Raw genomic sequence first — 26,685 nt, 5'->3', positions numbered from 1 at the left:
AATCTTTTTACATGTTTATTAAACGAATTAAGATATTTGAGATACTTCAATTAGACAATTCCGTCTTGCTGTTGTTTCTGCTTCGTAGTGATTGTTTTTGCTGATGATGGTGATTGCAGCATTTATCACATATTCGTTCGCTTCATGCGAAGAAGTCCGACGGCTGGTTCATGTAATCCGTTTTGCGACGACCGAGTCCAGAAATGAATATTCATGACATTGCCCTTCTCCACTGCCACTGCGCCAAACAGGCCGTCGATGCAAAGTGTCAAACAGAACGAACCTCACCCGATGTTGCCATCGTCGATGAAGCTCCGTTCATTGTAAATCCGCTCCCTAGGCAGCTGTTTTGTTTCTTTCAACTGCCACTTCAACTCATCCGCACAAGTACACTCACTTCGCGACCAGAAACAAAAAGAGATAGTTTTCCCAACGCGACACCTTACTGAATAGCGCACCTTTTGAAACACACACACGGACGTGTACTGCAAACAACTGTCACTAAACCGTATCACTCGGAATTTACACCCTCGCTAGCACAATAGCAAGCGTTGCCATCAAAGTAAAGCAAACGTGATGAGTGACTGCCTTCTGTTTCTTTCACTGTCGGAACATCACTCACAGCAGCAACAGCAATAGCAACAGCAGCAGTGGCGCATCACTTCACGGGCTGTCAGTTGCCGTTGAAAGGAAACCACCGAGCGAAAACAATTTCCCTCTACGTTTATCATTTTGACACTTGCATCACGGTGTGTATTTGCATGCGAGTGAACATACACGAAAGTTTCGCAGCTTTTCCAGATGCAAGCCCACACGATGATGATGGCACGTTAGGTTTAGCCCCCTTCGCATGGAAGAGAATGAACCAAAAAATTTTGCTTTTGTCTTTTGTTTCATTTATGTGGTTTGCTCGCTTTGCTTTTTGTAACATCAATGGCTGCTTTTCTACGGTAGATGTCACCACGGGCGTACCCAGGGTATGAAACACACGGAACCACGTGCTCTACTGTGTTACCTGACTCACTGCGAATATGCGTTGTATTCGCGGGATCGTGTTGGTTCGAAAGGTTTCGAAAAATATCGCCCTTGTATCGAAAATATCGTTAATTTTGATCACTAAAAATAACGTACTTAAACGTTATAAGTGCTAGTAGTACGCAATAATTGTATTGTGAAACTGAATTGTTATTTATGCAACTTTTTACAAGTTAAATGCAATAACAAAAGCACAACTTATAAATAATCGTTTGTTATCGATATTAGCTGCATATGCGTTATAAACGAATAAAACGCATGGTGACGTTTTATTTCAATAACACGCATATTCGCAGTGAGTCAGGTGAATTCTCAAGGTACAGACAAAATGAATTTTGACAAGAAACCCAACTCCGAATAATACGGATCAGCGATGGAAAATTTCCGCTGAAAGGTCATTTACTCCAGGTTTACCTTCTAATCTAACTGAAAAGCGCAACTATATTCTCGCTCCTCTTTTACTAAAATATAACTTCATTATCAAAAATTGACCACAAATTCAATCCATTGTCCATCGCTAGCTACAACCTTTTCTCATCTTTCAAGCAGAGCTTCTTCTGTTGATCTTTTGAGGTTATCCACGAATCAAGCCATTTTGTGTTATCTTCAAATGAGCGGAATTGCTGATCAGCCAGACTTTGCGCCATTGAACGACACAAGTAACAAACGGACAGCACAGAATCAGCGGAATATGGCAGATGCCGTAGAACTCCTCATTTGAGTATTTACAAATACATATTAATGGTTTTGACAAGGGGAAGCCGAGTGTTGTCATGCTGTGAAATCAGTTTTGTATTATGATTATTTTAACGCAATATTTGACTCCTTTCTTCTTCCTTACAGAAGCATAGAGTCGGGATGGCTCTTACAATATCAAGAACTCCTCTGCATTATACGCGGTCCTGGTCCTGGGCTGCTCTTCTCCAATTCGTTGAGCGTCTCGACAAACGCAAATCGACTTTAACCTGGTCAAGCCATCTTTCACGTTGTATTCCTGGTGCCGACGCGGTTCTTGAAAAGAACAGATTTCACTGCACAGGCGTCCGGCAACCTAGGGACTTGATCGGCCCACCGTAGTCTGCCAATGGTAATCTTATGTAGTACCTGCAGATCGTGGTTCATATGCCTGCGCCACTCTCCGCTTTCCGTTTGTATGTACTCCGTCAAAAATAATCCATCTTTGCATTCAAATACGGCAAGGGTACGAATGACTTCCGTAAACAAAGTTGCAGTCTCAAGACCGTAGAACTCTACTGGTCTGACTAGCGTTTTGTAAATCGTTTGCTTAGTGCGGCGGCGATGGGCAAGCGTCCACGCAGGGAAAAGTAGACTCAACTTCCAGCTTGAATGCGTCGTTTAATCTCTTTACCCGTATTGTTATCGACGGTAACCAGAGGTCCAAAATATATGAACTCAGCTACCACTTCCAGTTCATCACCTTCAATAGTCACTATCCGTATGAGGCGAACGTTGTTTTCTCTGGAGCCTCTTCCTACCATATATTTGGTTTTCGACGAGTTGAGTTTCGATTTGTAACTCAGTTCTCCTAGGCTCCGTTTTTAGTCTGGCGTAGATTGATTCCGTGGTCCCAAGGCTTCTAGTAGTAATGTCGGGGTCGTCTGCGAAGGCTAGGAGGCTACTTTTGCCGGAGATCGTTCCTTTCATTTCGATGCCTCGCTGGATCACGCCCTTAATAGCAATGTAGAATAATATACAGGACAGTTCATGTCCCTGCCGCAAGCCTCAGCGCAATTCGGAGAAACTCGACACGACAGTATCCCCGAAACATGCACGTAGCACATGACTTGCTCCAGCCCCATTCGCGTCAGTTTGTCCAGAAAACTGTTATCGTGTATTATCTACCTTAGTTGTTCGCGCTCGACTGTATCATATGCAACCCCGAAATTTATGAAAATATGATTCGTGGGCCCGTTGTACTCCCGACATTTCTGAGGGACTTATCAGAGTGTGAACATTAAAAAAAACATTTAAAATGATGATCCGTAGTAGTGCGGGCCCCCATAAAGCCCGCCGATAATGTCCTACGAATTCTCTTGCTATATAGACGACGTAACAAAATTTAGAAAATCTACCTTGTAGGCGCGTTGATCTTCGTAATGCTGCAATAATTACAGTAATCGAGTCGTTTGCCCTTTTTAGAGTTTTTAGATGGCACAAACCACACCTTCCATCCACTCTTCCACTAATTTCTCCTCCTCTCAAATCTTTGAAATTATTCAGTGAAGTGCCATTTGCTGGTGGTTCTTGGCCACTTTTGTGGAGTTCTGCCAAAAGTCGGTCCTTTCCGGAGGCTCTGTTATTCTTCGGCTGACCGATTTCTCGCCGAATTTCTTCGAAATCAAGAGCCGGCACGCTGTTATCGTTTGTAGGCACTCCTATAGGTTTACTTCCATTTCGTTTCCTGCTGTTATATAGCGATTGACATGCCCATCCCAGAAGTACTTCCACCGGTCGACCACCTCAGCGCTCGTTTGTGACTAGGTTTCGCGTGTTTTGTTTGTTTGGTTTTGTTTGGAAATGGCTTGGAAGGTAACTCCTAGTGCTGAAGCTCTCGTAGTAATTGCCTCGGGTCCTTTTGGCTTATATTCGGTATTTTAAGGGATATAAACCTTCCTTCAAACAGATGTTTTACTTAGAGCAGCATCTCCGCAGCATAAAATCAGATATTTTCACACACTTAACCTTCCAAGTGCATTGGGGTCGTTTTCGGCCCATCGGCATACTAGCAGAGCTCGACACTCGACAGCAGAACAAGCTAGAGACTTGAAATTTTCTGACTTTTCCTAACTTTGGAAATCTAGCATTGTGGGAGAGTTTCAGCTTCCAGCGACATCTAGTAGAGGCACAGTAAAAAAAGTTACACATTATGCATTGGGGTCGACAAAGACCCAAGATTTGAACTTGCTCTCATTCACCCATTTTCAATCCGAATTTCGTTTCCTTTACATCGTTTGAAAGGTATGACCGAAAACTGGCACTCAAGGTATGTCAGGGAATATTTGTTGACTAATGGCCACTTCAGCATCAGTTTTGGAACATCCACTACTAGGTTCCGGGGGGCATTTTTATACTTTGAGATAGTTCATCATGCGGCACATCAAATCACATTGCAATGATAAAATAAGACTAATGGAAGTACAATGGAGACATTTTGGACCCCAAGGCCACTTCACCATCGGTTCCGGAACATCCGGTACCCGGTGGGGACAATTCTGAATTTTAGATAATTCATCTTGCGATACATGAAATCACATTGGTTTGATAAAATAAGACTGATGGGAGTAAAATAGGATCATTGCCACTTTACCATCGGTTCCAAAACATCCGATACCTGGTTCGGAGGGCATTTGTGGATTTTGGTATAATTCATCATGCAGCACATCAAATCATATCGCTTTGATAAAATGACGCTGATGGAAGTTCAATTGGGACATATTGGAGCCAAATGGCCACTTCAGCGTCAGAATAAATGAATAATTTTTAATTAAAGTCTGCTGTGTCTCGTCAAAGTTTGGTGCCCCGCATTCTGTTGAATTCTAGACACGTCGGTGAGTGTCATTCACGGTACGTGCGTGAATGGAGTGTGTTGTATTCAGAAGAAAAAGGTTAGTGGTGTTAATTTTTAAGTGAATACGACGACCATGTAAACTAAATAGGTATATGAAAGGTGTGGTGACAGTATGAATATGCTCTTCATTGTTCATAATAACCTTGAACTACATTCTGATTTTCTATTCAAATATTTTTTATCCTTAGTAAAATGTCTAATTACCTGATAAAATGTTAAATGAAAAGTAATCGAAAGATACTTAATAATGAGTTAGTAAGTTTTCAAAACACAAATTCAAAACTTTTTTATTAAACGTTAAACAACAGTAAAAATCAACTAATCTCCAACCATGAACGGTCATATCAAGCGAACTGACAATAAAAAATAATAACTGGGTATGAGAGAAACACACTCAAGTAAACGCTTACTTGACTTTATTCTACGGATTTTTATTGTAAAGCTTACTTTACTCATTCGTTGAAATGTGCCTATCATAGACACAATGCTGAGGTCCTTTACTAAAACACAAACTATAAAACTGTAATAAACCCGGGACGGTTGTAACTTGTTAATCTTTTTCCACAGGCAAGCTTTATCACTTCGTTGCTGCTCGAATCGTCACATTCTTACGCTCTATTCCTGGTTTCATTAAATCCGTACAACGCAGAACGACAAATGTCATTTTTCGTACTTCCGTCACCCGAAACAAAAAGCGCGGCCACAGTGCCGTTGGCTGGCTGGCTCGGGTTTAACGCAGCAAATCTCAATAAACAAGATAAAAAACTGCCGACAATAACAATTGCCGTAACCAGCAGCGGAAAACGGTAACCTTCTTCAGCGGTGGTACCAGACTGAGACTGTTCCTGGCGTTTCTCTGCCGGAGCACCGAGCACCGGATGAACAATATAAACAAACCAGCATAGAAGTGTTGGACCGTGTTCCTCTTTCCGCGGGAGTGCGCTACGGTTAAAACACGAAAAAAAAGCAAAAACAAAATGCGGGAGTGAATTGTTTACCGAGCGAAAAACATTCTGTTGATCCTGTTGGTAATGCGAAAAGGCGCACAGATATGTTGTTTGCCGGGGTATGGAGTTTCACGCCGAGCCCGCGGTCTGTTTGCCGATGCCTATGTCTTCGAACGAGAGTTAAGTCTGTTTATTTGGGATTTTGCAAGCTTGAACATTCCATTCCGTGCGGCTGGCGCTGACTCCGTGCAATTTTGGTGGCCGATATTTCGACTGAAAGAGTAATTGTGGCTGCGTGAAAACTTTTCATCGTCACAAATGCACACGATAACTTGGAAATTATTTGTTTGCCTAGGACTAGAAGATCGTGTCTTGGTTTTTATAATATTAATAAAGTTAATCTACGAGTTCCCTAATAATTCAACAACTGGCAATATCCGATTAAAACTGTGAAAAAGTGAGCGAAAAATCTGATAGAACGATTGCGTCGTTCATTTTGAAAGGCTGATTTACAAGCGCCATGTAAATATCATGTCAAGGAACACAGCAGAACAGACAGCTGCTGTCAGTGACGCCGTCAGCATAAGCGTTAAAATGTGTTGCACTCTTTCGCAAGGATTTCCTCGTTGCGTTGATTTGAAGACCGGTTTTTTTGATCCGACTACGTAACTAAGTAGAGCAAACTCTTTAAGCAACGCAAATAACAATCCTTTTTCGGGTAACAGTACGACTTAGTCTCGGCTGTACCGTAGATAACGTTCTTATGCTCATTAAGGGACTTTTAATTCATCCTAAATTTACCAAATTTAATTATTCCTTTTCTTGCTCACAGCCGGTGCACCGCGATGCTCATTAGGCGGTACACACGAATGCACATCAGGCTCTCCCTCTACACACTTTTCCCAGTGCACGTGTTCGCTCCCTAAACCAACATGCGAGCAATCCTTTTGTTCGGGTACGTTTTCCTTTGTTTTTTTCCTGCTGACTCATTCAGTTGCTTTCGCCATTTCCATCTAACAGCCATTCCCCCACTAATTTATGCAACCGCCAACTGGCGCACCCGCGCTGATGCGCTGATGTGGAGAGGTAATTAAAATCCTTTAATGAGACAGCTCTCATCTTTCGTTATGTTTCTCCAGTAGTGATTGCAGAAGCCTTGACAGTGCAGTATTCTGTGGCGCACTTGTTCCGAAATAGTTTTGGTTTGCCTCCGCCAAATGAGGTTTCCAACTTGTCGCTTGAATTACTTATAGTTTTCCAACTCTTCGCTGCACGGTTTCCATCGTCGGTTCGTACGTACGGATCCACGGACCGAAGCTGCTTATCGCTGCTGTAGTAGGCTTAAGAAGCTGGGAATTTACTGATGAAGGTAATTAAGGAAGTTCGCAACGTGTTGCAAGAAAGTGCAACGCTATGCACTACTAAAGATAACTGTTGCTACATCTCTGTGATTGAGAGATGTTGAATCAGAACATTGGAAGTAAATCCATGTATCTTTTAGGCAAACAAACGATTGAGAAGTAATTAATTAAAAGATTCTGCTTTGTCAGCTCTATGAAGTACACACTTAAAAAACTCAGCAAAATTTGCCGAGATTTGGACAGCCGAGCGTTCGGAAAAAATTTCAGTTTTGCAAATCGACGTTTACGTATCTTTACTAACGTTTGGCATCATAAAAAATTTTACCGAACGCTCGGCTGTCCAAATCTCGGCAAAATTTTGCTGACTTCGGCACTTTTTTTTAAGTGTGTATGAGTCATTACGTCTGTGACCACAAGTGTGTCAATAGTACCGAAATCGTTAACAGTTCCGTTAACAGTATTAAAAAATTGACTAATTTCGGTTGGCGATAAAAAAAAACCTACAACAGATAAATTAATGGATCAAATTTTCTTTGAATCCTTCGTTTATTAAGTCTGTATCAAAAAATTAGCAACGTTATCAGTTGATTTGCGACAGTCATGGCAAAAACAGCCAAGCAACTACGCTCGATGCTTTGTTCGTACTACCAGCTCCATCCCGGAGCTTCTTGTGGGAGATATATTTGACGGCATCGCTTACCTCCTTGGCTGGAGGACGTAAAGAACTCAGTGGTTGGAGAATTCGCGAAAAAGTGATCGTTTGAATCGATGAACATCCCTCATGAACACACACTATTCGCCTGCCTCGGCGATAATGCACGCATCAGCTTTGAATTTTATCACGAACAGAACCTCAATGTGAACATCAGAATTCGTTCAAAAATTGAATATTGAACATTGAGTGTGTTCGATTTATCGGATATAGAATGTCCGGGGACGCCAGAAAGTATTCAAAATAATATTACCACGAAAAGGGAATAGTTTAAAGTAGTGTTAGTGGCTTTACAAGCACCAGAAAGCAGTAATTTGCACTTTTGCGTTGCTCACGATATTCGTATATTCAGCGATGCTATGAAGCGTGAGTGTATGATGCTCATTGTTATAGGCGAATTGAACCACTCGCGTAGCTGTTTTATCATGATAAAAACCGTTTGCCGATGCTCGGCGTATATATTCATTTTGCGAGTTTTCCGACCTCTGAAAGAACTTGATCCTCTACCAGTCGTTATCATCCAGGATTAAGTAGGGGGCTCGTCATCCATTATGACCACAACGTCGCTCTTCGAAGGAAACATGTTTTCACCATCACCTTCCACCGCTCCTTGTGGGTGTTTGCATGCTGCTCATATACGGCCCGCTTCGACTGATACAGCAGGCTTCCGCATAAAACTGTTCATTTTGGTCAAATATTTCTTCACCGTTTGGCTGGTGGATCTGACCTCCCGGTTCAACACGCAGGACGATGAGGCCAGCTTACTCTCAGTTTCTGCTGCTCTTTATGGTCGCGCGGCCGTAACCAGGCCTCCGTTCGACGCTCTCCCCTTTCTCTAGAAAGAAGAGGATGCCGTAAATGCTAAATCGACTATATCCAGGGAACACGAAGTGCCTCACGATGTTCAACTCACGCTCCGGAGTGGAGCTGGCTGTACGAACAAAATATCAAGCGTAGTTGTTTGACTGTTTTCGCGATGGCTGCAACATTCATAATAAACGTAAAATTCAAGTAAAATCTGTTTGTTATCGCTTTTACGGGAATGCAAGGATGTAAAATCTGAAAAGTGAAAACATGGTGAAGCAATAATTATACATCAAACCAAAATATTTTTGCCTTTCGCTACCACGTAACAGTTTGCAATAAGTTAGTGTAAGTACGACTTAAAATTTTTACTCATAAAATAAATAGATTTTTTATGTGTCCGGATATAAGTCATTTGTGTCCTTTTTCAAGTATTTTTTTCAGTGATTCATTAACGCTTGCATGTCCTGAACGGTGTTTAAGACCCATTACCATCTCGATGACAGACTTCGAATGGGAGGGGTTGGTTGTTGACAAAATAGATCTTCATCCAGAAGGCTCATTCTTTCGCCACGTTTGACTCTTGCCAGCCACACATTTTACTCAATATTTCCAAATAAAACTCTGCGCCGAACATATGTCACCGAGGAGCAGGGTTTTTTTTCGTGCCCAGTCCCAAACCCAGTAAACGACTTTTTTTTCCACTCAAGCGTGGTACATTTTTTCGTCAGATTGGTTCTCCACCCGCACTTTCCGGTGTCTGGAACGATTGCAGGAGGAAAGAAAAAAAATGCTTTGCTGCGCGAGTGACAGTGCAAGTGCCTGTACTCACTGTGCTCTGAATGGTTGCCTCATATGGTTTTGATTTGTAAGAAAACCAAAAACGAAAGGGAAAGGGAAAAATCCCTCACAGAAATGCGGTTGTGGTTTTTAAATTGTCATCATCACCATTAATGCTATTGCGGTTGCAGGAATTGGAAGGACTACATTCCATACTCTGTTCTCGTTCAGTACAGCGTGCTTCGGACAAACCTCTCAACATCGTCAGCAATCTTCCTGGAACCTTATTGAAAAAATTTCGAACACGCAGATGGATGAAATTTACTTAGCTAAGGAAAACGTCGTCACCAACAAGTTGCCGAAAATTAATTCACTTCTATTGACGTGACATTATCCTGTCCATACATTTCGAGAGAGAAAAAAATGGAGCGGAAACTCTTCGCACCCTTCGCACATTTTCGAGGTTGTTTATTGATAATTTCAGTCGCGGGCTTGTTTGAACAGTGCAGTCACGTTTCCGCCAACCGCATCAATGCTCATTCGGGTATGAAAACTGGGCCACCGTTGCTAAATCCTGGTGACTTTCTTTTAGCGTCCCAAAACCTCCCCAACTAGGTTGCAAAAGTGTGATCCAGATAAGACACGAACCACCAAAAATTACGATTTCAACACACGCGCGCTTCCGAGCTGGTCTGACCTCCACTTTATGCCCGATGAAAACAACGACAACTACAGGACTATTTTTCCAACGGATACAATATTTAGGACATCGGCAGACAATAAACGGCATCTGCGGAAGAATGCGGCAGAAGAATTTGACATTTAATTTTCCTGCCAATACTGCCGGAACGCTTGCGGATTATTAACTTTCGTCCCGTTGTTATTTTTCGCATTCCCTTTTCGGGGATACATAGGCCTACCGAAGGAAGGATATCCTTTGCAGCGGAAAAGTTTTCCTGGCTTGTTTCCTTCTGCGGTAAATGACATTATTTTGGCACATTTTGAGTCTTCTGCGAAACAGCAGCCTACGTGAGCATCAAACAAACGGCCGTTGTTGGTTTTGCACCGGCAATATTCGGGAATGTTGGCTTGTGGCAGAGACGAACACAGCAGTTCGATTGATGCTTTCTGGTTAGGTTTATTTTCGAGTAGGTATCTATCAAAAATTAACTTCACCGTTCGTTTGTTTTACATTCACAGGGACGACGGTGATATTCCACGAAAAATGTTTCATCAAACTGCCCACAAGAAGTCTATCGGAAATTGAAATTATTCTCATTCCTTATTTTGTGGGTAGTAATAGAAATAGACAACCGGAACTACGCCTATCTACCGTTAGAATGAACGGATAGCGCCTCAGAATATCGCTGCCACAAGGTTCTCATAGATCGGTGACGCAGCTTATTTTTCTCATAATCCAAATTGGTACACATTCTAATTTTGCAGTTTCATTTAACATAACAAATCAAGCGCCTGTGCAATAAACCGTCTTGCTGCTTTGCGCCTCAGGCGCACACGACCAGAACAGCCAGTCTGTCAGTACGAAGCGTTGCCAAATGTTGCCAAAAATTGCCTTCCTCTTTCACGCCTTTTGTTTCGGTTAAGTTCACGCGAGAGGCCATCACCGCACATCCCTCCGCCAGCTAAAGGAAATATTAAATTGGCAAAGTTGTGCATTTTTTTCTCTCCCTGCTGCTGCTGGCGCGAAAGTTACCACAGCGTGACAAATTTATGATGGTACTGGTACTGCCGATGTTGGCTTGCGAACCTCTGCGAACTGCGGTAAAATTCAGCGGGAAATTAAAATGTTCTGCTTTAGCTCGGTGGGCCGGTGGGCGCGTTTTCGCGGGGAATCGGCTGGACTGGGTGGTTTTCAAAATGTAATATTTAAGTTTTAAGTTCACTCTACCCGAAGGAACGAAATGGAAGAATTTCAAGTTTACAACCAGTCAAACGGGGAGTGGGGGAGCGTTTCCTGATTTAACAGTGAAATTTCCCTGAAATAACGAACTCTTAAATATTTACTTTTGCCAGTTTTCCGGAACAGTTTGGAGGTATGGTAAAGAAACACGGAACTGACCGTGGTTGGTTTCTATTTTGTAAATGTTATTATTAGCTAAAGTTCGTGACAAAGTGGTTTTATGTGGCAGGGACTTGATTTTAACTACATTCGTTTAAAAAATACCGACTTTGTACGTCAACATAACTTCTTTTAGGTGAGTTCTAGCGTAAAGAATTATTTTACCTTCGGTGTAGTAACAATCGTTTCCCAGTTAGCCTCCAGGTACGATGCTGGCCTAGCAAGCCAGTCGTCGCATGTTCGAGTTCTGACGATTTTGACATATTCTAGCATTATTTCCCACATATATTTCGTTTGACTGAATCGTACGCCGCTTTAAAGTCCACAAACAGATTATGAGAATCCAACTCACGAGACTTATTCTTCTTCCTGACAATGATCCGCTACTTTGCTTCGGACAGCCGCTCGCTTCCGCTTTTAGAAGTTTAGCCGAGAAGCCGTCCTTACCAGCAGCCTTACTGTTTTTCAGCTCACTGATTACCCCCTTAACCTCTCTCTGTGTTGGTGGCTCCACAGCCTGGTAATCGCTCACAATTCTTATCCCTGTTTCTCTCTCGCAGATGTTTCAATAGCATCACGAAGGTTCCTCCACAGCCCACTTATATCTCTCTTTTTTTCTCCTGTTCTGCGATTCGTTGATCAAATTTTTTGGAGTATTCTGCTGCCACGCTATCTGCCGTCAACCGCTGGATGTTGAAACGTAGCGTCCTCTCAGTCCGAACATTCCTCGCGTTCGTCAACCATTCGCGAATCTTCCACTCGACGAGATAGAGGTCAGAGTCTGTCTCGCTCTCCAGTCGCCCTTGACACCCGCTGCTCTAGCATCGTTAACAGCGCGCATCTAACGGGTACGGGGTCTACCTCGAAGTCATCGGCCTCTGTCGGGTTCTCTTCTAAATATTGTTATCGCTGGTCTCTCGTCCGGCATCTTTGCTACGAGGCCAGCCCGTTGTAGCCTATCGTGTTTTAGTCGCTTCACAATATCCGCATCTTTGTATACTTGGTATATTTCATGATTCATGCGCATGCGCCATACTCCTTCGTCTAATACGCCGTCTTACGGATCTTACGTTCAAACACGCCAAAAGCTCGTCTAGCTATCGTTACAACGTCCACGCTTCGTGGCCGTAGAGTACCACCCGGAGAATTAGCGTCTTATAGAGCGCGACTTTTGTACGGAGCTGAAAGCTCCGGGACCACAGCTGGCTACGTAATCCGTAGAATGCCCTGTTGGCAGCCGCTATCCGCCTTTTTACTTCAGGGCTCACATCGTTGTCACATGTCACTAACGTACCAAGGTAGCTATCATCACCGCAGTTCCAACACTCGAAGGGCTACCACGCTCTCTACCAGCCAGCATATACTTTGTTTTGGAAGAATTTATGATAAGGCTGTCCTCACGGCTACCTGCTTAAGATGCGAGTTTGCTTCTTCCACTGCTCTACGGTTAATACCGATGATATCGATGTCGTCCGCGAACCCTAGGAGCATATAGAAATTTCGTGAAACTCTATACTCTCCCCTAAAAGTAAAGAAAAAATTGAATAGTGGGATTTTCTACGATTTCACTTAATCTACAAGATCAATTGATCTACAACCAGGGATGCCACATATAATTCTGTGTATTTTGTTGGAAAAATCTGGCCATCTGCACAGCGAGGAAAAATATCTGTGCAAAAATCTGTCCAATGTAAAACAATGAGAGTGAAAGAGACGGAGAGTCATTTTGCAGACTATTTCCGTCTCTTTCACTCTTATGTAAAAGCTCAAAAATCTGTTTAATCTGTGTAATTGGCGAAAATCTGTATTCTGTGCATACAGATTCTGCACAGGCGATTTCTTTCAAATATCTGTTAAACACAGAATAATCTGTGCATGTGGCAACCCTGTCTACAACATGATGATGCGTTTGTAAAGGTTCAAAATTTCTAGAAGAAACTCATTGTGCAAAATATAGTATGGCGTGGTTAAAGACACTATTTAAAATACCTTGATAAAAGCAACTTCCCTGCGGTTGAGCTATGAATTCTCTGCACCCGTGTAGCATCGTAACACCATGCTACATAATCAGTTAGTTAGTGCCAGGGCCAGCCACGGTGAAAAGACAGCTGCCACACTCACCACAGTTTAACTGTCGTTTCACATCCCTTCGACCGAATCCTTCCACCTCGAAATCAAACGTAGGTACTACACGCACGGGGCACGGTGCCAACTGCCAACGTGCAAAAGCTGCTTCCTAGGTCCAACATCGGCCTGAATTTACATAATTTCTAAAACTGCGGCTGCTGTTTTGCCTTCGTAATCGCTTGTTATTGATCTACCTTTTCCGGCTCTCTAGCTGTGGCCCTCTTTCGCTTATCTGCATCATTTTCACGCAGGTATGGAGCAACTTCGGGTCCAACATGTCAAGCACCGGTGATTGGCGTCCAGCTTGTCCGTCCATTTTCGAGGGTCTCCGATTAGATACTTTATATACACAAACGGGGGACTGTGGAGCGCGCCCACATCTCCTAAATTTTGCCCGGCCTGTGTGCGTGTCGATGTAATTTATACTCCGACTAAGCGATTATCTTGTTGTGATTAATTTATTGAGCTATTGATGTTTTGGAGAGCCCATTGATGGCCGACCATGTCCAGGGAAGAGACCGGGACGGCAAGATGGCCTATTCTCCTTTGTGCTGTGGCCTAATGGGTTAGTTTAGGATGAAAAATGATGTTCCGAGCCTGCTTTACAGGTAATTATCCGTACGTTTTGATAGACAGCTGTGGCAGCTTAGCGACTAATTTGGGGATTTTCTGTTCAAGCGATGAGGTGCAACACTTCTCTTGTGAAATATGACGGACACCCATTGTCGTATATTCGGAGACGTATATTGATTTTTTCAACGCTGGACATACTGCACATTGTGATAATAATCGTTCGTCCGTACAAATTATTTCATCTAAGAGGCACTTCATCGTAATCCGTGGAATTTTATTTATTCAAATTGAATGTCTATGTTTTCCATGTGGCTCTCTGGAAAGCTTAAATTTACGAACGTATCGACCCTCATAAAGTACAGCTCGCTAATGATCCTCTCGTCAGCAAATATTCAAATTTACCTCTATAATATTTACCATCGAAAATCTTCCTGGCAACGTATTAGAAGCGCTCCGGAAACTTTCCCATCAATTCTGATAAGCAAACTTCCAATCAGAAGTAGCAAAATCGATGTTTATCTTTCGGCTGGCTGGAGGTTATTCTGCAATCACCCACCAGCAGCGGCAGTTAGCGTTTCCCGGGCACAACCAAGTATGGTATGGTACCCCTTCGCCGCACATACACAACCACATGTGAGAACTAGGTACATACGGTCGTCGCACACTGCAACCAACGTAAATAAAGCAAAACAAAAAAACAGCACGCTGGCAAAATTTCTCCGCGGAACAAGATCGTCAAAGTTTATCCCGCCGCCCGCCGGTCCGCCCGCGGATGCTTGCGTTGCGTCCCCGGCCCGTACACAGGCAGACTGTCGACATGTGATTTTATGCTGACTGTTTGTTTATTCGTGGGGTGCGGTTCACACCCAAACTCCGGACTCCTCCGACCACCCGCACATCCGTCGAGAATTTCCCTAATCATACGACGACGCTTGATACGCTCGAAGACAGAAGAAACAACTTTTAGCTACCGGGTAGCGAAAGATCATTTACTGTACTGCGCGAGTTCTACAGTGTGCATCAATCGGTTCGAGCGGTGGCAGCAACAACGGTTGCGCGGCAAACGAGAAACACTGCTGATGATTGATGGCGAAATTCCGTTGAAATTGATTTTAAAATAATATTTGTTTTGAAATTCTACGTTATTCACCGAGTTCCACTCGCTGCATGTCTTATGGCCGCAAGCTATTTGAGAAACTTCTTGTGCGAGTGTTTCTTAAAATTTTAACATTTATGACTCAAGCGCAAGTGAAAGGATTTCGCATGCAGATGTGATGTTTATCTTACGGATAAAAGTGCAAATTGTTGAAGCTGAAGCAATGGTGTGCGCGCCAAATCACGCCACCATACCATACCAGAGTTCCGTCCCGTACGGAACAACGGCGAACGCACGGTGAGACAATGGACGGCAATCGGCTTCGATTAAGTCGACGACAGGCCAGGCCAGATGGAGTCAAACCGCAACAGAATGAAAAGGAATTTGTGCAAATCAAATAGCAGAGGAAGTAAGTTTTTTGGTGCCGGTGCCGGTGCTTACACCATGGGAAACGGAATAAATCGGGTTAAGCGTTATAAAATTTGCTACACGACGACGGGTGCAAATAGCGGATTATTCATTCAATTCCAATTGCTAGATTACATCTGTTTCAAAAGTTTCACAGCCATTTCTTGGGGTAGAGTTTTGCAACTAAACCGAAACGTAGGGCCCGATTTGAATATGCACAAAACTTTTTGCAAGATTTTAATCAAATTACCATTGCTTACTCATATTCAAGACTCTAGTAAGGCGCTCAAAAATAACTTCTTTTATTATTTTAATTGAATGCCTATTTCTACATACAGTTACAGGATATTAATTTAAGTTGTCTAACAGATATTGTAGGTGATTTGGAAGATATAATCAGCATATAAAAACATATTTTTGTTCAAAATATTATAGGTCAAACCTTCTGTAAATTCTATACTATCCAGAGTCATACCGTGCAGTTGCAGTGCTTCTGCAGTCCTCAATCAACAATTCAAACTGTCAATTGATAGTACAGGTGACAGTATCACCTAAGTATCATCTAAGTCTGCTGAATATCAATGGTTCTAGTACGCTTCCTTTGAGTACACCGGATGGAATAAGAAAAGTTCAAGAGTCTCCGTCTGTAATTTCTGTAATTCAATCTGGAATGCCCATGTGCTTCAACTTAGCGAGAACTAAAATTAATGGCACAGTATCGAAAGGTTTTGCAAAGTCGATATCACTGAGCTCATCTGTCGTTTTGCTTCAGTTACTCTGAACAAAAACGTTGACACAAAGACGTAGAAACGCAGTACGTATAATTTTGGTCTGCATCGAAATTTTCCAGTTCATCCAATTAATCATTCTTTGCGCCAGACATTTCCTCACTTTTCAAAATAGTTAACGCCATAACCGCGCGTAGGCACCGGCACCAGTAAATAAAAAAGAAAAAACTAACCCGGTGATGGTTTTAATCCGAGACTTGCTGTGCAAACGTCGGCAACCTACTGACTTGCTTCTATCACACTGACCGAGTAGATAACAGTCTATCTTCTCGGTGGTAGAAAAAAAAGCAGTCATACAAAAATAATATCGTTACATAGGGAACTGTATGACACGTATACGGTGAGTGATATAATTGGAAGAACAAAACAAAATTAGGTATTAGACTCCCGAATATAACGTATGGCAGTAGTTAAGTTAGTAAAACATTCGGATACCAACCGAACGGCGGGGTGCGAACCCCGCCTGCCATCGCTCCGGTACATTTTTGTCTATATTGAAAATTTCCAGTTTATCCAATTAATAATTTTTCGCATCAGACATTTCCGCGCTTTCTACAATGATTTCAGTTGTTTTTTTAAGACCATACGACTATAATACTAGAAGACTAGGGTAGACGCACCAGTAATAGTGGTAGTACCAGTAGTGGTGGAAACTTGAATTATTCCATTATTTTTGCAGATTTTGGTACAAGTTTGATAAGTATCGAACTACCAGTAACAGTATTATTTGATAAGTATCAAACTTGTACCAAAATCTGCAACAATAATGTAATAATTCGAATTTCCACCGCTGCTGGTACTACCACCACTAATGGTGCGTCTACCCTATAAGTTTCTTAGTTATATGACATCGCATCCGAAAATCGATTTGAATCGTACTACGTAACTTTTACATGCGCGGAGTATATTTCGGAAGCCTAGTTTGGTAGAATGCACACGGCCGCAACGTAGTGCAACCGATGGTACCAATACAGTAGATTCCAAGCATCACAGCAAAAAATTGAGAGTTGAAAGAGATTTCACTGCTTTAGATGTATTAGAGGAGCCGTATTTTCGTTAAGATGAGAATGTCGTGGCCGCAACTACTCATTAACAACAGCAGTTAAGTAATTCTATGCAAAAACCTCTCACGTTCTGATAATAAATCGAGAACAAATAACCGTATACTACCTGTGCCTCAGCGTCGGGCGACTGCCGCCTGGATTACACAGGAGAGGTAGTATACTGGAGAAATTCCTACGCTACGAGTACTTGCTTGCGAATACGGATTGGAAAACGTGTTTCCACGATCGGTCGTAGCACACTGGCGGGAATAACTCGACTGCGCCAAGACTATCAGGGGCTTCCAAAATGCTTTTAAGTTTATATCCCGATGGCAGAAGATTAACACCTGACGAAGTCGGAATTTAACTTACCATTTATAGCCAATTGAACTTCTCCATCACTTCAGCAGCCAATACTGGGAACTCTATTGAACGCAAGCAGCAATGTCTCAACTACGGTGGAGAACTCCGGGGTTTTCATATTACTAACTACGTTGCATCCCAGTCGGCAGTAAAATGTAAATAGTTTCTCTAAGAAGTGTGCGTGCGGTAGTTAGCTTGGCTTTGGCAATGCATGGCGACGATTGCAAATTATGCTAGGAAGAATAAACCGGTAATTGATTCGAATGGTTTTCAAATGCACGAAAGTCAGGCCGATAAGAGTGCTGCCTGCTTTAAGGTTCAAGTACGCATCATTGATTTTTGGAATTTCATAAGCAGCTTTTATACTCAAAATAAACATTCTGTTCGTGAAACTACTCTTAATTCATTCTTGACGCCTGGTCTATCAGAGCACAAAATCCTATGAAATTCCAAAAACCTGTTATGCGTGTTTGAAGCTTAAGGTGAGCAGAATACCGATTTGGAATGAGATAAATTTAGTTTCGACTAAATTTCACATTCACTTAACATTTGTGATATCCTATTGTGATATCCTCTGATTCATCATCTACGGGATACACTCATGATCCCATTTACGCGGGAGGCTGTCAACCAACTCCAACACTTTCTCTCTGTACCAGTTATAAACTACCCAAATAATTGGTAAACAACACACACTACATATTCCAGGCAACTCTTCTAATATGGTTTAAATTCCAGGATGCCACATCCTCCCCCTGCGTAAAATGAACAACATATGAAATGATTTTAGGTCAATTACAGGTTATATTCGTTGTTGGTATAGTCATCAAATTATTCTTGATTGTTATATTGAAATTCGTCAACTTCCATACACAACCTGTAGTGAAATCACTCTCCGTTTTGGTATGTGACGACCTAAAATAGAAAATACTGCTTATCCTAAAAGCTTTACACGCATATTCTTCCCAGTATCTACCATATCTTCGCATTAATACTGTATGTGTAGAAACCTTACCTTCTTGAGTTCGAAGGTCATGATGTCATCATGTACCGATCAACGTTGTCAAAAAATTGGCCTTAGTTTTCATAGGTGTTGGCCTTGGGCCTTTCCCGACTCATCGCTAACAAATGCTTGCCATGGCATTTCTTAACTCATTTTCAATACGCTTTGGCTATGGATGTTTCCCAGCTCAACCTTAACATGGCTCCTTGCCGACTCAACCTTAATAGGCATGCGAATCTAACTAATGGTAATTTCCATTACCTTGTATTACTTTATTCACACCCCTCGTCCAACTTCGTTTCTTGTTGCGAATACGGTTACCTTTCCCTTTCCACACTATTTCGCCCCGGAACAATGCTGCCTCTAAATTTGAGCAACTTACTCGCTTGCTTGTCTTAGCGCGATGTCCGTTGTTTAAACAAGCCCTGCCTAACAACTAATAGTACGAGCTGCGCAAAACAAACGCCAGCTGAAGCAATCCGCACTTGCATTCGAAATTCCACCTGAATGGCTAACACATAACGCTAAAAACTGTATTTCGTTTCTTTAAGTCATTTTCTATTTCTAAATGAACCCAGAAATTTCAATTTGGCAATGGATCGCCAATGTAATATCTTCTGGTTCATTACCTACGCGACACTACGCAACTATATTTTCTCATTGATTGAACAGATTGTTTCTCAAATATAAATAGTTGAAAGACAAAATGCATGTTACATACTTTCCGAGCTAGCACTTTTATGTATATCAAAGTTAAAAATCAGCATTTTGTACAGATATGCATGCCAATAAACCGTATTTGATGCGCAAAACTGGCATACCCGCTCTATTTTGGTGGCGATATACGTGATAAAGTAATTATATACGATAATATCCGATTAAGCACAACTCGCTCCATACTGCTAAGCAATTCTGTGCTAAAAATCGTATATATGTCAGTTATTATCATTACATACGATTGAAAATCCACTTGGGCGCACTTTTTCCAGCTTTAGTTACGATTCAGGATTTGTTAAGAGTTATTTACGATAATTTTCGTCATTGATGTACGACTTGGTGCTAGCTGGGTTCAATAATTCAGGGCCCTGCAATAGCATTAGGTATATATTGAAGCGACCAAATAATCTCCAGTCTTACAGCATAATCACGTGCTTTAGCTCGAAATTTTACCTCGAAAAATCCCGCTGTGAAACTTGTGACGACAAGTGCCAGCCAGACTGTGCAGCAGCAGCCAGCCCCCCTACGATGCGGTGCAACTGGACGAGCAAAGCGGTGACGAATGTTTATTGAGAATGCTTGCAGGAAGCCTTTAATCTTCTTTGTGTCGCGCAACAGACCAACAGCAACCGACAGGCGGAATACGGATTGATCCGCCGTTTATATCTGAGGTGACGGACGTGTTTTTGCTTTGCCATTACGAAAGGAAAATAAACCGACGTCAACGGCAGTCAGAAAGCCATTAACCAGTCGTTCACTAAAGTGCGGATGTCCCTCGCTGGAGGACTTTGCACACGGAATCATTTATTAATCATTACCGGAAGGCTTTAAAACTGCCAAAAACATTAGCCTCCCAAGGATGGCTGGTCGTAAAAGTTTCATTTGTCTCCCAGCGAAAAGGACACTGCCAGAATAAACATATTTTCCGCCGTTAAATCCTGTCCGGCATCAGGAGTTTCAGCGCGAAGAGCAATTTGAAAAGCTGAGGATCCTTTCTCGGTTTTAGGAGCTCATAAAAAATTAAAGTTGGTTGTGAGCGACCGCTTTCACGCTCGCTCGGTCCCACTTTCAAAGGTGCCGAAAAGGGATAAACCACTCTCGCTTCCTGCCATTGGCAGCAGCAAACTTATACGAAACCAGAGGTGGCGTACAATGTGCCATTTCATCTTTCCCATACTAAACGGATTAAAGCAAATGGGAAAAGCACCCCTACTCTGGTTTAGTTACAACAGGGTGATGAACCGTCGAGCACCCCGTACCGATTATTAACGGAAGTTTAATGCCTGCCTTTCACGTAACACCATTCAACAGGATCGGTTCACCTTTGCTGACAACCTCACAACTTTTACCGGCTTTTATATGCCTAGCAAAAAGCTGAAAGGACGAAAAACTTCAATATTCAAAAAGATTGTGTCCTTCTGGTTGAGGATAAAGTATTACTTTGGATTTATTTTTCTTTTTTGCTACAAAATGTAGCTAGGTTAAATTAAGCACAAGAAACATGTAAATTTAATCGATTTTCGACCTTTCCGAAAAGTTTTTCTAAGTTGTAACATATTTTTTCAGGATAGGGAATTGTACAAAAATTAACATAAAAAGTGCTTTGGCGAAGTTAAAAAAACAAATCCCTGACCGTCATACAATAGAAAGCATTCTTTTAAAAATAACCAGCTCACAATGGAAAAAGAATGCAAAGAAACCTCAAATTAAATATATAAAACTTCTTTCGTTCGTGCAATTAGGACAACCAACTTCTTCTACCTCTTCACAATTGAAAAAGAAGACCTATTTTCGTATCCTATAATATTAGAAAAGAAACCCCGCCCCACGTTTCACCCAGCAAGGAAAGGGTACCCCTCGAACCGTCAAATTGGTAAACTTTTCGCCAAGAGGTTAGATTTATCAAAAGGATTATACGCTTGACAAACCACTCTGTGGCTCCACAGCTTTTCCCATAAACCGGTCGCTAACACATGTACCAGCACATTGTACACAGCCACTATACACACAGACTAGGATGGTTCAAAGCTACTTGTTCGTCATTTGGATCGTATATGATGATAATAACTTCTCCTGCTGATATTTTGCATAAATTATAGGCACCATATCGAAGTTAGCAATTAGTGTTTGGACTATATTTTTCAATAATGTGTTTAGGTGAATATCAAATTTCAAAATTCATTTCATTTTTATTTGAAAGTCGTTCTGAACTACTCTAAGCACACTCTCTGGTGTACCCTAACGGCGTCGGTGGTGTGTCGCGATAGGAGCCTTCATCTACTTAATTGAATCCTTTCTTCTATCCTGACCAACACACTAGCCGAGATGTTCGAGATTAAAGTGCTTAGTGTCAATTTAGGTTAACAGAAAAAAATTAGTTGAGCCAATTTCACAAATTAACTTTTAAAAACTGGATGGGTGCTGCGAATTAATAACAAATGTCAGATTCACCCAACACTTGTAAGGTTTTTGCTCCCTACATGTGTTTTTTATGTAAGAATCGTGCTGCTAGTGTGTACAACTAGGTCAATTGGCCACAAAATCACTACGATTAGAAACTCAATTCCAGAGTCGGTCAGTCCCATGCTGAAAAACAAGTTTCCTCTAACGATTAATTACTCCTGCTAAAACCCAACCTCATCCATCCGTGTGTCATCAAAATTGATGCCAATCACCGGTCAGAAACATTCTCTTTTTATCGACACTCGTTGGAAAATGAGCGAAATATCGTAGACAGCACTCAACTTCCAATGACACCGGTCTGGATCCAGATTTTTTTTTTTTTTCAACCAATATCATAGAAACTAATTCCTGTCCAACTGACTGGTGAGATTCTGTACATTCCAGCCAAGGGCCAATCAAAGCGACTTTCGTTTCCGGATAAACGACGGAACGAAACGTAGAGGAAAAAATGTTTTTGCCTTCATTTCTGGTTTTCGGATTTCGCGACGGAATTGAACCCAATTGCAATGAGTTGACAATCAGCTTCAGGATATATATAACCGATTCCACCCCCACCCCCCTCGTCCATCATTCGGCTTCCAAGCCAGGCTGAACCGTACGTCCTCCACGAATTACTTTTTTTTTATCAAATCACTTTTCTTTCTTTCTCTTAAACCTTTTTTCTGCGCCATTTTAGCCACACTCGCCGACACATCCGCACACCGGTTCCATCTACGTCGTTTCCGATATTGCTTTGATATGATTTTGATTTTATGCGCTTCTTTGAGCAATTTCCCGTTCTCCTCATAAACGATACTCGGCACATACATAAACGGCGCAACCCCCGCTCGGTACGATCTGCCAGGAAGCGGATATATCGGAAAGTTCTGTCAAGCGGCAAATAAGATGAAAGTTAGCTCGTTATAGTTAAGCAGTCTGTCAACCGCTTGCCTATCCGGCGAAGCATAAATCACAATGGTGGTTGACGGGCGGAGGGGAAAAGAGGAGGAAGAGGGGGGAGGGTATAACCCACACTAGCAGAGCCACTTGATTGACAATGGTTTCTCTATTGGGTGGTTGTGTTTTGTGGCGCACAATATTAGCTTAACTTTAGCTCGATGAAATGAGCATTAATTAGACATTTACTGATTATGTTATGGTTGTGAGTTTTTTTTTATGCTTTTATATTTCCTTTTTCAAAAAGACAACATCTTTATGAGGCAATAAAAATAGGATAATAACTAACTCGAAAGCACTAAATCTAATCATTTGAAAAATAACCGTGGGTCTCCATTCGACTCGAAAACGATGGAGGCGCTTTGTTCACCGTATGATTTCTTTATGATTTATAAATGAGTAATTCTCGTTGAAACGGAGCCACTACTGACACGAAGTCTACAAATATTGGAACTTTTGCACTTAATTGGTTAAAAATGGTTAAAAAATGAGAATTACATTTTTAATACCTCGAAATAGTGGACCCTTCGTTCGCCGGAGCCTAACAGTTTCAAAAAAAGGTTAATTTTCAGCAAACCTTGAGATCCATATCAGGTGATATTTCATAAATTTGCAATGAAACAACTAACAAATTGCCCGGTTCTGTAAAGAAGAAAAACAGGGCTTTCAAATGGAGTAAAACATTTTTGACGGCCATCTTGGATTTGGTCCCCATATTTTATTTTATCAATAAATCGCCGTTTCGCCATGAGCCCCCCAATCGATTTTCGTTGTAAGACCACCATTGGAAAGCTGAGAAAAAATGATATAAAAAAAATGATAGGAAAGTGATGATAAGATGGCAACAATATGCCGAAAAGTTGAGAAAAAGAAAACGAAACTCTACAAAAATACGACAGACGATACAAATACGACGAAAAAACACCAGCACAGCGACAAAAAATCACTACAAAAATCAACAAAAAGACTGTGTGACTTTTTCTCGTTTCTTGTCGTCATTTTAGTCGCTATTTTTGCGTATTTTCATGTTAATTCCGTCGTAAACGATGAAAAGGCAGTAAAACATCAACATTTTTGTTGTCGAGAAAGACGATGAAAAAATGACAAAACTTTTTGTAATGACGGCAAAATGACGACTAAAAGACGCCAGCAAAAGAGATTATAAACATCGCAACAACCTGAAAAAAGCAGCAAAATGTTAATAAAACAAAGGAAACGACGAGAACGACAAAAATACGATGGAAAAAGAACAAAAATACGACAGAGAAATAACAGATGGATGATGAATCTGAAAAAAAAACAACAAAAAATTTTTTTTTGTTTTTACTGGTACTGACTTTTTCGCGGTCAAACGTAAACTCTTTTTTGATTAAAGCAGAGGAGCGTTTGGTGCGAAAAATGTTAGACTGAATACTGGGCAAGTTTCGATCTGCGGCTAAAAATATATTGGGTTTAGTTCGTGGCACTGGGACTCCAACCCAGAATTTCTCGATTAGTACTCGAGTGCTTTACGCATACATGGGTGTGGTATAGTTTAAATGCGTAAAGCACTCGAGTACTAATCGAGAAATTCTGGGTTGCAGTCCCAGTGCCACGAACTAAACCCAATATATTTTTAGCCGCAGATCGAAACTTGCCCAGTATTCAGGCTAACATTATTCGCACCAAACACTCCTCTGCTTTAATCAAAAAAGAACAAAAAGATTACAAAAGATAGCGAGACAGTATCGAAAATTCAACAATAACAATGTAAAGATGACGAGTACGCGAAATGACGAAAAAAATATGAAAGGCGACAAATATATGAAGAAAAGACGCCGTAAAAATGCCAGAGGAGCGACAAAAACTGTTCAAGTCATAGATAGCAAATAGTTACAGAAAAGGCGACGATGGGACGATAAAAAGATGTCAAAACAGCAGCAAGAAATGCTAAAAAAGAATAGAAATGGCGACAAAAAGACGACATAACAACAAAAAAGTCACAAAGAATGATAAAAAAACACCAATCGCTGAAATAAAAACAAAAAGACGATGTAAAGATACTAAAAAGTCAAATATTAAAAAGAACGAGAATCTATTAAACGTTGAATATCAACAAAAAATGACAAGAAGACGATAGCGAAAAGTAACTGAGTACATGTATAAAAAAATGAAGCAAAATTGAAAACAAAGACAAATAAAATCAAACGACGAAAAAGGAAAGATGAAATACGGAAAAATAGACAAATGATGAAAGATCAAAAACGAAAGTTAAGAGTAAGCGGCCTTAATAAATCTCAAATGTACTTAGTTGACCTTACACCTTATGACAAGGCCTGCGTAGCGTAATTTTTCCATCTCAATCGGTTCATGGCAATTGGTATCCAGTTTCACGGGCACCCAGGGCTCGTCAAATCTCGCTTCACCCGGTCTTGCCACCTCGTTCGCTGTGTTCCCCTTTGTCTTGCTCCTACCGGATTCGATGCGAAAACCAGTTTTGCAGGATAGTTGTCCGGCATTCTAGCAATATGTCCTGCCCAACGTATCCGTCCATCTTTAACGACTTCCTAAATAATGAGTTCGCCGCAAAAACACGCGAGTTCGTGGTTCATTCTTCACCTCCATTCACCGTTCCCTTGTACGCCGGCAAAGTTCTTAGCACTCGCCGTTCGAAAACTCCGAGTGCTCATAGGTCCTCTTCTAGCAGTGTCCTCGTTTTGTAACCGTAGAGGACAACCGGTCTAATTAGCGTTTTGTACAACGTGCACTTTGCACGGGGGCTCACATTGTTGGACCGCAGGTGTTTGTGGAGTCACGGCTGGTATTGGTATCATATGCGGTTTTGAAATCCATGAACACGTGTTGCGTGGGGACTCGGAATTCTCGGCACTTCTGGAGAATCTGCCGCGGGGTGAAGAGTTGGTCCGTTGTAGACCGACCCTCCATGAAGCCGGACTGATAACTTTCCACAAATCCATTGGTTATTGGCGACAGTCGATGGAAGATGACTTGGGAAAGTACTTTGCATGCCTGAATGCCGTTCAGGATAATGATCGCTCGGTAGTTCTGACAATCCAGTTTATCACCTTTCTTAATAACTCCGTTTTTCCACTCCTCCGGTAGTCTTTCCGTATCCCAAATTTTGACGATCAATTGATGCAAAAACCTCAAATGTATCAAAACCAGATTTGATTCAAAACAGTATTAATTTTCTTCAAATATAATCAAGAACAATAGCTATAAAACAAATACGATAAAGAATGATTCCACTTCTAGGTGGAATGAAGCGAGATTCATCCCTGTAAAAACAACCTCTAGTTATAAGAAAGCAGTACGCATCCAAATTAATTTACGCTTTTCAGCAAAACTAACAACACTTAATCCTAACAAACCTTCAAATGTTGTACGTTAATAATTGTTAAAAATACGTTAATTTTGAAAAGCCCTTTGTACTAAATGTCTTGTGATTATTATAATCTTGATAAAATGTAGCATTATAACTTTTATTTATTTTAGTTTTGGATTTTTATATGGAAAAAGAAGTTAACTTCCGATAAAAGAAAACTTCCGGTGACATAAAAGTAAATCAAATTATTTAAATTAGTCGTTGATCATGAAATGCCGCTGTAATGATAGACTAATTATTCGATTGAAAATTTAATGAAGAAACGCGAATCATTAGATATCTTATTTCATTTAACCGAGTGATTGATGGCTTCTGAGCTTATACGTATGAAGCCTATACAAACTAATCGTACCGAAATTACAATTCGAACATCACCTAAACCACACTGAATCCATCCGTGCATTGAACTTCTTCAACTTACAACATTTATCAATTTATTTACATTTTCACAATCCCCGGCAACCGACTGACAAGC

The 26,685-nt window shown here is 41.3% G+C and overlaps 1 protein-coding gene across 1 annotated transcript in view; it reads left to right on the top strand.

Annotated features, from left to right (window-relative positions):
* The first annotated feature begins 203 nt into the window (after positions 1 to 203).
* LOC128739772 (transcription factor mef2A) overlaps positions 204 to 26,685 on the top strand; it is a 48,130-nt gene continuing 21,648 nt past the window's right edge. Inside the window, exons 1-2 of the mRNA XM_053835276.1 lie at positions 204 to 323; positions 5,192 to 5,430. Coding sequence (XP_053691251.1) covers positions 204 to 323; positions 5,192 to 5,430 — 359 coding nt within the window. The remainder of the gene's footprint in view (positions 324 to 5,191; positions 5,431 to 26,685) is intronic.

Source organism: Sabethes cyaneus, chromosome 3 (assembly GCF_943734655.1).
Source record: "Sabethes cyaneus chromosome 3, idSabCyanKW18_F2, whole genome shotgun sequence".
In the NCBI taxonomy this organism is placed as follows: Eukaryota; Metazoa; Arthropoda; class Insecta; order Diptera; family Culicidae; genus Sabethes; species Sabethes cyaneus.
The sequence above is the reverse complement of the archived record's forward strand: the minus strand, read 5'-3'. Positions and strand labels throughout refer to the sequence as shown.